This window comes from Centruroides sculpturatus, unplaced genomic scaffold, assembly GCF_000671375.1.
Source record: "Centruroides sculpturatus isolate CEXI.00-Female unplaced genomic scaffold, Cexi_2.0 scaffold42, whole genome shotgun sequence".
NCBI lineage: Eukaryota > Metazoa > Arthropoda > Arachnida > Scorpiones > Buthidae > Centruroides > Centruroides sculpturatus.
The window spans coordinates 655529-668665 of NW_019384399.1; the positions used below are offsets into that span (position 1 = coordinate 655529).

General features: G+C 35.7%; 2 protein-coding genes across 2 annotated transcripts in view; both read left to right on the top strand.

The window, feature by feature from the left end:
• Positions 1–3713: 3713 nt before the first annotated feature.
• Positions 3714–4400, top strand: LOC111618561. Its single transcript, XM_023360121.1, has one exon. The coding sequence runs from the start codon at positions 3714–3716 to the stop codon at positions 4398–4400; it is 687 nt and encodes a 228-aa protein (XP_023215889.1).
• A 1267-nt stretch (positions 4401–5667) lies between these two features.
• The window catches only part of LOC111618562 (calcium-dependent secretion activator 1-like), a 120097-nt gene continuing 112627 nt past the window's right edge, over positions 5668–13137 (top strand). Inside the window, exons 1-2 of the mRNA XM_023360122.1 lie at positions 5668–6650; positions 11459–12322. Of these exons, the coding sequence (XP_023215890.1) occupies positions 5805–6650; positions 11459–12322 (1710 nt within the window). The 5' untranslated portion in view covers positions 5668–5804. The remainder of the gene's footprint in view (positions 6651–11458; positions 12323–13137) is intronic.

Genomic DNA, 13137 nt, shown 5'->3' on the forward strand with positions numbered 1-13137 from the left:
CTCATAACTGAAAACAATTACTTTCAATTTAATGCCATGATGCTCGAAAGGGTTGTCCCGCTCCGCGGTCGAGTTGTCTTGGCTGGTGACTTTAACGCCAAGCACTCACTGTGGGGTTCTCCCGTGGACGATCTGAATGGGAACATGATGAAGGAGACGGTGGAGGGGTGGGGTATGCATATTCTGAACGATCCGTTCGGGATTGCTACCTTCTCCAACGCCAATGGGGAAAGCTGGATTGATCTGACTATCGTTAGTGGAGCTATGTTGAGACTGACCTCTCAGTGGGAAACGATCGATGCGGAAAGCTGTAGTGAGCATTGTTTCATCTCTTTCAAGGTGTCGAACGGCTCGATTGCCTGGCCGAGCTACCGCTACATGCTGACCGCCGGAAACCGCGATCGTTTTAGCAAATGCCTCAAAGAAAAGACAGCCGATATCGCCATTCAAGTCTCTAAGGTTGAGAGTGTCGAGGATCTGGTGGATGTGGTGGCAAATTTAACCAATGCGATCAGAGGAGCAGGAGACTGCACACTCGTGCAGTGGCAGCTCCACAAACACCGGTCAGTTACCTGGTGGACCCAGGAACTGAGTGTCTTTTGGAAGCGTGTGAGGGCGCTCTGCCGACGCTTTCAACGATGCAGGGACAATGACCTTCGGGCTACCAGGAAACTGGAGTTCCAGAGGGCCAATGCTGAGTACAAGTGCAAATTAAACGATGCGAAAAAGACCTCATGGCTCGGATTCTGTAAGGAAGTTAGTGACAATAACCCGTTCTGTCTACCCTACAAGCTAGCAGTGGGCAAACTCAAGCATAGTACGGTCTTGGGGGCCATGAAAAGACCTAATGGCACCCTAACCTCCACACAGGAGGAATTGATACAGGTGCTGCTCCGCTCGCACTTTTCGTGCGATGAGCAGTCCGATGATACCGAAGAACATTGGCGGCTTCGAAGTGACGCGGAGTTGCCCGTTCTTGAGGCCGAGTTACCCGTGCCAGTGTCCAAATCTGAGGTAGTCCACGTTGTGGACATGCTAAGGAAGAGGAAGGCACCTGGCGTTGATGGGATCACGGCCGAAATGGTACAAGTTCTACAACATGAACGTCCTGGCCTGCTTCGTGAGCTGTATCAGAAGTGTCTGCAACTGGGTCACTTCCCAGTATTGTGGAAACGGGCGCGACTTGTGTTTATTCATAAGGAGAGGCGCCCGAAGGATGAACCGAAGTCTTATAGACTGATCAGTCTCTTGCCAGTCCTAGGGAGGTTCTTGATAGAATCCTTAGTGACAGAATACATTACCACTTAAAGCGGAAAGGGCTGTTACACCCACACCAATATGGGTTCCGGCCGGACTTGTCTACCTGCCAGGCGCTACATCATGCGGTTTCTCTGGTTCGCCAGAACCGCCAGCAGGGCCTCCACACATCGCTCGTTTCGATGGACGTCGCGGGGGCATTTGACAATGTCTGGTGGCTATCCATTGTGGGTGAACTGAGGAAGGCGAACCTGCCGACCACCCTTGTATCGCTTACCAGGAGTTTCCTGAGCGACCGCGAGGTAATCTACGAGACGCCGAGTGCAAGACATACGAAGATACTGGAGAGGGGCTGTCCCCAAAGATCCTGTATCGGGCCTTTGCTATGAAACATTTTAGCGGACACGGCGCTGCAACTAGTCCTTCTGGACGATGTCCAGCTGCAGGCATATGCTGACGATCTGTTGTTAGTATTGCAGGCTACAGCCGTAGCGACATGGAGAGTCGCGGCAATGAAGCAATAGAACAACTCGTTCGCTGGGGAGAGCTGCACAAGCTCTCTTTCAGCCCCGAGAAATTGGAGGCCCTGACGGTGGCCCGGACTGGAGTGTTGGCCCGCCGACCAATATACCGGATCCGGGGAAACCCCATCAGAAAGTGAGCGAGATTAAGTACTTCGGTGTTACCATCGATCAGACACTATGCTGGACGCCCCATCTGAGGAACGTCTGCGAGAAGACGAACCTCATGATAGCAGCACTATCAAGACTAGCGAGACAGGACTATGGCTTAGGTGGAGAAGCGCTCCGCACCATCTACAAGAGGTGTGTGGAGCGAGTCGTCTGCTATGCCTGTGGAGTTTGGTGGAACGACACTGCCAATGTCAAAATGAGCAGGACGCTGTTCACGATCCAAAGGCCCGCTGCCCTGCGGATCACGAGAGCTTACAGATCTGTGTCTACGGACGCAGCCCTGGTCTTGGCCGGGCTGCTCCTGCTGCCTTGGTAGTCAGCCAAGAGGTGGCCTTCTACAGAACCACAGTAGAAGGATTAGAGGCAACGCATTGTAATCAGAAGTACCCAGTCAGACTTAGGCATAGGGTAGAGGTCTTCAAAGTCCATCCGGCCCAACAAATTGGACTCGGCTGGGAAGTCGGTGAACCGACTGGTACGGGTGTTGAAATATACACCGATGGCTCAAAAGACGGCAGCTTAGTAGGTGCCGCATTCTGCGTTTTCTGTAATGGAGTGCAAGTGTACGAACAGTCAGTCAGATTGAATGAGAAGGCGTCCGTGTTCCAGGCAGAACTGGTGGCCTTGGTGGGGGTGTCCCAGTGGATCCTATTACATCCGGGTCCAGAGCCGGTCACGGTTTACTCTGATAGCCAGTCGTTGCTACAGGCTTTGAACGACGGGTACCATCGCGATTCGCTGGTACATGAGATCAGATGCAAGGTGCTGAGGGTGAGGCACAAGTGACAAGTTACCCTGTGTTGGGTCCGAGGCCACACCGGGATCCTGGGTAACGAGCGTGCTGATCAGCTAGCAAAGGCGGGAGCTAGCGGTCCTTTTATAACGAGGACGGTGGAACCCTCGGCTGTTTATATCAAAGGTACCTTGCGAAAACGATCGATGACCATCTGGCAAGAGCGCTGGAATCAAAGTACAGTAGGTAGGTCAACCTACGCCTTCGTGCCTGTAGTTGGCCTCACTTCGGTGTGCTGCAATAGGCTCACAACTCAGATACTGACTGGCCACGGGAAGTTTCCCCACTTCCAGTCTCGTTTTGGGCAGGGAGATGGTAGCTGCTCCTGTGGGAGTTCTTGCGGAGACGCAAGACACTACGTACTTGACTGTCCTCTTACTGAGGATTTCCGCCGAGGGGCCAACCAAGTCAACTGGTCTCGGCCGCCTGAACAAGTACTTTGAACGCTAGCATCTAGTAAAGGAAACTTAAAGAAACTAAAGGAATTGATGGAAATGATCATAGACTTATGATCTATGTGCCTAGTGGACGCACTGGGTTGGGCCCCCTCTTTCTTGTAGGGAAGGGGACCCTGCTGTCCGATATCTATTAAACGAACAATTAATTAGTCAGTGGAATAAAGTGTAGCACATGCTGCACAACTCTAAAAGCTATGTCACGTTAGAGAGCTAGGCCTAGCGACTGTGAAAGTTCTCGCAGGGCCAGGCTTTGTCGTTTGTAAAGCGGCAGAAACCCCTCAGTCGAAGACAAAGGAAAGACATAGTCTCTCAACCCTGTGGTGTCAATTAGGCGGGGCAGGGAAAGAGATCCCTATCCGGGAAACGTTCCTTAGGAGACTTAGGACTTAATGCCATGATATATAAACAGACATGGGGAATACCTATGGGTTCCCCACTATTACCTATGTTGGTAGAGATCATTATGTGAAACATCGAATTTTCAATGCCCCTTTGACCATTTAATACTCAATTATGTATTTACATTATGTTGATGACATACTGCTTCCATGGGAAGGCTCTACTAAAGATTTAGAACAATTTATTCAAGCGTTGGCCTCTGTTTATCCTTCTATCAACTTTACAGTAGAGGAAGAACAAAATGCCAGAATCTCTTTCTTAAATCTAGAAATCCATACATCTTCTGAGCTCCTATTTTCTGTACATCATAGAAACAACAATGCACTGCAAATTATCCCTTCAACAGCCTTCCGACCTTTAAACTATATGAACTCTGCCATAACTTCCCTCATGCGGAGGGCTTACCTCCTCCCTTCCAACCAAGCACTAGTGGAAGAAGAATTGCAACTCGTTAGCAGAGCTATGCAAAAAGCTGGATATTCTAGATCTAAATTCCACTTTCTCCAAAATTGTGTTAAAAACAAACTATTTTCACAGTCTTTTATTACTAACATAGAAGATCTAAAAATAGCACATCCTCTGATACCGTTTTTAGGCCCCATCTCTCTAAAAATAGTACATCTTTTTAGAATGAATGGTTTTATTTTACCGTTAACTACACAACCAACACTAAGAAGATTGTTATGCAATGACAGAGATATTTTTAAATTGAATGAAAAATCTGGGTTCTATCAAATTCCACTAAAACGTGATATGTCAGGAGAAGAGACCAGCTACATGGGGCCACAGCCAGAATGTTAATTTCTCACATCCTAGAATATCAGAAACAGTATACTGTCAACAGAATTGGCAAAAAAAAGTGCTTGATCAAGATTATCAGCTGCTCTACACCCAAACAAAATTACTCAAATGGTGCAACAATCGGAAAGAATTATTTATTTGGGAGAACCTCTACATATCGGCTTTAACACTGTGCAAAACAACTCTTGAAATCCTACAAATATGGACATCTTTATTCAAGCAATCTAATCTACATTTCTAGAACATCATTATCACTCTCTACACATATTTGGGGATATTATGTCTCATTTGCTGTTCAAAAAATTTTTGAATTCTTATTCTATTACAATTCATATTGGTATTCTATCCACGTGCTTCATATAATTTCATAAATTGTTCGAAAGCTCAGAATTTGAAAACTGTTGTATTAAATATTCACCTGACGATGGTAGCTTTGATTCAACAAACAAACACCTAGTTTGTTGAACCAAAGTCAAAGTGACATCATTAATAACATCTTACAGAGGTGACAAATACTGAGATCCAAAGGTATTTAGCACATATTTTATATATTTTTGCCTTTTTTCAAAGTGTCTAAATGTGTTGTATAGCTTACATGTAAATTAAAAACTTCGTTTTTGAGAAGATTTGTAGTGCATAGAAATCTCACCATATATCCAACTGTCAGTTGGATATGTGGTGAGACAGGAAAAAGCATGTATTACATAAGTATCCAGACCTTAGTAATCACATTTAATTCCAACAATTTTGTCTTGCATATTTGACAAAGTCATATTATATTTATAAATATTTTTGCTACTGCCATCTACATAATTTTATAAGTTAATTATAATATAAATATCATAAAATTAATTTTATGATTTTATTTACAAAATTAATGTTTTAATTATTGGCAATAAAAATTAGTTTAAATATATTTTAGACTAAAAATTTTTTCTATAACGAGTTTTATGAAATTAAGAATTGCATTAATATTTTTCATTTTTGTATTTAAGACATTGAATCATAGCAGCTGTGATAAAAGTCATTTTCTTGCAGCCTATCAAACTATTGAATTGAACCAAATTGAATTTATTAATTCCTTTAAGGGTTAGAACCCTTAAAGGAATTAATAATAATAAGGAATAATAACTGGAATAGGGGAAATACATTAGCTAAAATTTTATTTAACATATATGTTATTTTTAATAAATAGAAATATCTATTATGAAATAGTTTTGTACAATATCATTTTTGTAAAGAACATGGCTGAGTTTATANAATATAAAATTTAATGAAAATGTTATAAGAATATAATCTAAAATGAAAAAGAAAAGTTCTATTATAAAATATCCACTAGCTGTTCATATTAATCTGAAATTAAAAAGTGTATTTTGAAATTATTATACAGTTCACTTTAAAGTCATGTTAGAGCCATCGTCATCAGAAGAAGAAAGTGATAATGAAACTGTTGAAGATGAAAGTTCAGAGGCAACACAACTTCCACCAGCTTCAACTAATTTGGAGTTGCCTCAAAGCAGTAGTGTTTCAAGAAACCTTTCTCCTTCAAGTGCTGGAGATACTTTAAGTGTTGGTAGTGGATCACAGCAATGGACCAACAGTCAACGCCCTTCTAGTCCAAGCCCATCACTTGTAAGTGAGAAAGAAAAGGAAAAAGAAGATCCAGAAAAAACAATTGAAAAAGAGGAAGAAGAAAGAAAAAAACGTCTTCAGTTATATGTATTTGTTTTAAGATGTATTGCATATCCTTTTAATGCTAAACAGCCAACAGATATGACTCGTAGACAAACTAAAGTAACAAAACAACAACTTGAAACAATTTTAGGTCGTTTTCAATCTTTTTTAAAAGGAGAAACACAAATAGCTGCAGATGAAGCATTCCAAAATGCAGTTCAAAATTACACTGAAGTGTTTCTTAAAAGTGATAGAGTAATGAGAATGGTACAAAGTGGAGCATGTTCTGCACATGATTTTCGTGAAGTATTTAGAAATAATATTGAAAAGAGAGTTAGAAGTCTACCTGAAATTGATGGCTTAAGTAAAGAAACTGTCTTAACTTCTTGGATGACGAAGTTTGATGCTATTTTTCGAGGTGATGAGGATTCACGGAAACCTCAAAGTAGAATTCAACAAAATATTGCATCAGAACTTATATTAAGTAAAGAACAACTGTATGATATGTTTCAAAATATTCTTGGAGTGAAAAAATTTGAACATCAGTTATTATACAATGCATTACAGGTAATTATTAACTTTAATATATTAAACTTTATATAATTATGATAATTTGTTATTCCATATATTAAATTTTATAACCTTCTACATTTTGTTTAGTTTATTATTTATAAATTGCTTTTGTTGCAAATTTTTTTTAATACATTTGAATAACATTTATTATAAATTGTTGTATATTTAGATTATGATGTTATAAAAATTTTATCAAATACTATATGAATATAAGTTCATATATAAACTTGTAAATGCCATATATAAAGATGGGACATTTTTTACAACATTTTGAAGGAAGAATTTGTTCTATTACTTTCTAAAATTAATAGCAATGACATGGATACATGAGTTTTGGGGGTTTAACTTTTTCCATTTGACAATTTAAATAGAAAATTTGTTTCATTATTAAAACAGTATGTTGTATATGACTTTATTTGAATGCATTCAGTTTCTTCTTAGTCTATGGTATGTTAAACTATACCAGGTGTATAAGCTTAAATCCGCTGTTTGCTAATAGGTGGCGTAATTGAGCATATTAAGCTATCATGACGACACCATATTTTTTTTTTATGATTTTGACATCTGTCAACATTAATCAGTGCACATCATCAGCAATTTCATACAACAACATATATTTTTTCTTTGGTAATGATGTCTACTTTTGTGCCAGAAAAAGAGCATATGCAGCAAGCTTTGCTTTTCTGCTTCAATTTGAAGAAATCGGCTGCCGAAGCATATCAAATTCTTGTGGAGGCCTATGGCAACAGTGCTTTATCGGAAACCACGTGCAGAGATTGGTTTCATCAGTTCAAAGATGAAAATTTTGACCTGAGCTACAAGAAAGTGTGAAAATTGGCCCAGGTAGGTTGAGGACCATCAACTGCATGCTCTTTTGGATGAGGACGATACCCAATGCTTGCTGAACAATTGGGTGTTACTCAACCAGCCATTTCTATGCGTCTGTGCCATGGGAAAGATTCAGAAGATCGGAAAATGGGTGCTGCATGAATTGAATGATAGGCAGATGGAGCGACGCCAAAACACATGCGAAATCTTGCTCGCCAGACAAAAAAGAAAGTTGTTTCTGCATCGGATTGTAACTGGTGATGAGAAATGGATATATTTCGAGAATCCTAAACGCAAGAAATCGTGGGTTGATCCAGGCAAACCATCAACATCTTCCTCAAGACCAAATCACTTTGGACAGAAGACAATGCTGTGCATTTGGTGAGATCAGCAGGGTATTGTCTACTATGAGCTGTTGAAACCTGGTGAAACTGTCAATGCCCACCACTACCACCAACAACTGATCAAATTGCATCAAGCTCTGCATGAAAAAAGGCCGGATTATCAGCAAAGACACGACAAGCTGATTTTCCTCCAAGACAATGTACCATCACACGTGTCAACATTGGTCCAAAACTACTTGGAGACACTCAACTGGGAGGTGCTAACACATCCTGCTTATTCACCAGACCTGGCCCCTTCTGACTATCACCTGTTTTCATCGATGGGCCACTCACTCGCTGAGCGGCACTTCAATTCTTACAAAGATGTCCGAAAATGGCTTGATGAGTGGTTTGCCTCAAAAGAGAAGGAAGTTTTTTGGCATGGTATCCACATATTGCCCGAGAGATGAAAAAAATGTGTCGCTAGTGAGGGAAAGTACTTTGAATAAATTTGTTTTTGCTTTCTAAGAAAAAAATGTGTTTTTCTGACTAAAAAACAGCAGATAAGCTTATACACCTGGTATACTTAAAGTGATAAAATAATAATGTACTGTACATTATGAAAATGAATGTTTGTTTCTAAAATCCTATCCTTCTAAAAATCCTGTGCTAGGCTTGGCAATGAAATAATTAACTTTAAATAATAATATATGACTTGTACTACCGATATACCAGATAATTTTTGCACCACTGAAATACCAGTATTATTTCAATTAAATACTAGTATTTTGATACTGATACAAAAATAAATATTTTTTCAGTGGAACACAGAATGTTGTTGATAGTTGGAAGATATTTTACCATATAAAATCCAATAATTATATATTAAAGCCAAAAGATTGCTGAATTATATCAAGCTATCTTACTATTAATAATACTATTAATTTAATTATAATTATTAAATTTAGCCTGAGATGGTACCTAATGCCTATCTCTAGTGCCAAATTACTTAGCATTTAATTATTAATAATAGCCTGATATAATCTGGCTTTTATTATAATATACAACAATTTTGAGGAAAGAATACTTTTAAAACATTAAAGTAGATTAGATTTATACTCTCATTTTAATTTATCTTAATATTATTGAATAAAATTAACTCTGCTAACTAACCACAGTGTAAACATTTTTCTCTAGAAACTGATTTCAAATATTATAAATCATATTTTGGTTAAGACAATATTTAGTAGTATTTGTTTTTAAAAATTACAAAATATTTTGTATAAGTACTGTATATTATATAGTGTACTTGTAGAAAGTATGAAGAATAATATGATTTTACTGATCATATTAGATCAGTAAAATTCTAATATTAATAATGATACAGGTTGAGAATCCTTTATCTAAAACCCTTCAAAATCTGAAAATTTTTTGAGTGCCGACATAATGTGCCACAAATGGACAATTCCACAAAGTACTGAGCTGGGAATATTCTAGTGTTTTTCTCAGGTGCTTTTTGCTGGGCACCCTGCCTGGATGATTTTTTTTGTCACCCAGCTGATAAACTTCATGAGAAATGTTTTTTTATTTATATATACATACACAGACACACACAATAGGCATGACTTTTTCATATTCTGAGTTTGAGTATAGTTCAATTTGTTTTTAACATTGTTTACCAGAACACATATTCAAAATTTAAACAAATATATATTCTTTGAAGAGATCAAATAATACCTTTATATGAATATCTTTTAAAAATATTTTCGTACATCTAGAGTAGATACACTAAAAAAAAACATATTCACACAGACATGAAATTTTGTTGTTTTATTGAAAATTAATAAAAATCCCTAAATAAGGATCAGAAGAATAAAGTAAAAAGAATCAAATCAGTTATCCTAAAGCTGTTTTATAGGTACAAATATACAAATATTCCAAAATCTGATCCCAAGCATTTGGATAAAGGAATCTCAACCTGTAGTTTATTATTTAACTTTATAAATTTTACTTATATCTGTGATATTGATATAAAAAGATTCAAGTAAAAAATATACTATTTTAGGCAATATTTACTGTAATGAAACAATTATCAGTTTATAAATATTAACTCTTTATTTCAAACTATTTTAAAAGGTGATGGTGCTTTGTTAAATGTATTAAATATCTTAATATCTTGAGTATGTTTTTAATGTTCAGCTTTAATCTATGAAATGACATGCAATTGAACAATATAAAAATTATACTTTTATAATCCTTTTCTAACATTTTATTCTTTCCAGTTAACTGTTTTTATCATCATGTAATGTGTGCTTTTACTGTTTAATCTATTAATTTTTCCTTATATCATAATAATCAAGTGCCATCCTTATTCCTTGCTGCAAAATTTGATTTCACATCAAATAGTGTTTTTGTTATGCGTAGAAATTGAATTTGATAAAAATATAAAATGGTAAGTGATATAAAAAGTATATATTAATTAAATAAATATTTACAGTAACAATTGAGAGACTTGGTGGATAAACAGTGTATCCCATATTAGGAAGTTTTCAAGAAAAAGGAGGATTTTTATTTAAATTGACCAGTATTCTACTATGCAACATTTTATTAATTTTAATGGATAACCATGGGTTTAAAAGTTTTTTAGAAGATGTATAAATCCAAATTTATTAATAACTCGTTTTTTGTTGTTTTGTGGGATAATTTTTTTCCATCAAGCCACTCAATTATAAAAAATTAACACACATATTTAAATTTTAANTTATAAGAAGTAAAATCTGCTTTCTTGTACCAAAGAGTGGAAGTTCTTGTATATCTACCACATTTTAAAACAAAATTTTGTAAGCAGCAATTTCTGAGAGAGAATTTTTTATGACTTAATCAGAAATTTAAAACTTCCATTGAAATTCTTGTATCGAATAGCAATGTTGATCTGAAAGAAAATGTTAATGTATCAGAGTGGACAGTTTCTAAACACTGCCATACAAGCAAACTTTGGATTTTTAATATTGATCATAAAATCAATAAAGACAATGCAATAAAGATATCAGTTATCTCAAAAAGATGGAGAATTTGTAACTCAGACTGATGGGCTGACAACTACTTCCTAAGGCAAATTCTCAGCCCAAAGGACTGAGTGTTGGTAACGAAGTTTCACCGTATCTTTAAATATATATTTGTAGATTCTGAATTTTATATAATATAATCTATGTGAATAGTACTATTAATATTAATATGTTATGCTATTGATAAATAAATAGCAATATAACATATTTATTTATTTTAAACTCATTTTGCATCTGTTCTTATTTTTTTGTAAATTTTTAAATTCAATTTAACATTTTATTCTAACTTAGTAAAAAAGTTAAGAAATGAATATAAATGTCTTTGTAAGCATTACAATTCTTTAAAATGTAACATAAAAATTAGTATTAATTATATTTATTCTAATAATATAATTAATTTATATTATTTTATTTATGCAGGTTAATCTACCAAAATCTTTTCCCGGAGTTGAGGGCTATCAACAATATAGCTATAAAAAATATAAAATTTAATGAAAATGTTATAAGAATATAATCTAAAATGAAAAAGAAAAGTTCTATTATAAAATATCCACTAGCTGTTCATATTAATCTGAAATTAAAAAGTGTATTTTGAAATTATTATACAGTTCACTTTAAAGTCATGTTAGAGCCATCGTCATCAGAAGAAGAAAGTGATAATGAAACTGTTGAAGATGAAAGTTCAGAGGCAACACAACTTCCACCAGCTTCAACTAATTTGGAGTTGCCTCAAAGCAGTAGTGTTTCAAGAAACCTTTCTCCTTCAAGTGCTGGAGATACTTTAAGTGTTGGTAGTGGATCACAGCAATGGACCAACAGTCAACGCCCTTCTAGTCCAAGCCCATCACTTGTAAGTGAGAAAGAAAAGGAAAAAGAAGATCCAGAAAAAACAATTGAAAAAGAGGAAGAAGAAAGAAAAAAACGTCTTCAGTTATATGTATTTGTTTTAAGATGTATTGCATATCCTTTTAATGCTAAACAGCCAACAGATATGACTCGTAGACAAACTAAAGTAACAAAACAACAACTTGAAACAATTTTAGGTCGTTTTCAATCTTTTTTAAAAGGAGAAACACAAATAGCTGCAGATGAAGCATTCCAAAATGCAGTTCAAAATTACACTGAAGTGTTTCTTAAAAGTGATAGAGTAATGAGAATGGTACAAAGTGGAGCATGTTCTGCACATGATTTTCGTGAAGTATTTAGAAATAATATTGAAAAGAGAGTTAGAAGTCTACCTGAAATTGATGGCTTAAGTAAAGAAACTGTCTTAACTTCTTGGATGACGAAGTTTGATGCTATTTTTCGAGGTGATGAGGATTCACGGAAACCTCAAAGTAGAATTCAACAAAATATTGCATCAGAACTTATATTAAGTAAAGAACAACTGTATGATATGTTTCAAAATATTCTTGGAGTGAAAAAATTTGAACATCAGTTATTATACAATGCATTACAGGTAATTATTAACTTTAATATATTAAACTTTATATAATTATGATAATTTGTTATTCCATATATTAAATTTTATAACCTTCTACATTTTGTTTAGTTTATTATTTATAAATTGCTTTTGTTGCAATTTTTTTTTAATACATTTGAATAACATTTATTATAAATTGTTGTATATTTAGATTATGATGTTATAAAAATTTTATCAAATACTATATGAATATAAGTTCATATATAAACTTGTAAATGCCATATATAAAGATGGGACATTTTTTACAACATTTTGAAGGAAGAATTTGTTCTATTACTTTCTAAAATTAATAGCAATGACATGGATACATGAGTTTTGGGGGTTTAACTTTTTCCATTTGACAATTTAAATAGAAAATTTGTTTCATTATTAAAACAGTATGTTGTATATGACTTTATTTGAATGCATTCAGTTTCTTCTTAGTCTATGGTATGTTAAACTATACCAGGTGTATAAGCTTAAATCCGCTGTTTGCTAATAGGTGGCGTAATTGAGCATATTAAGCTATCATGACGACACCATATTTTTTTTTTATGATTTTGACATCTGTCAACATTAATCAGTGCACATCATCAGCAATTTCATACAACAACATATATTTTTTCTTTGGTAATGATGTCTACTTTTGTGCCAGAAAAAGAGCATATGCAGCAAGCTTTGCTTTTCTGCTTCAATTTGAAGAAATCGGCTGCCGAAGCATATCAAATTCTTGTGGAGGCCTATGGCAACAGTGCTTTATCGGAAACCACGTGCAGAGATTGGTTTCATCAGTTCAAAGATGAAAATTTTGA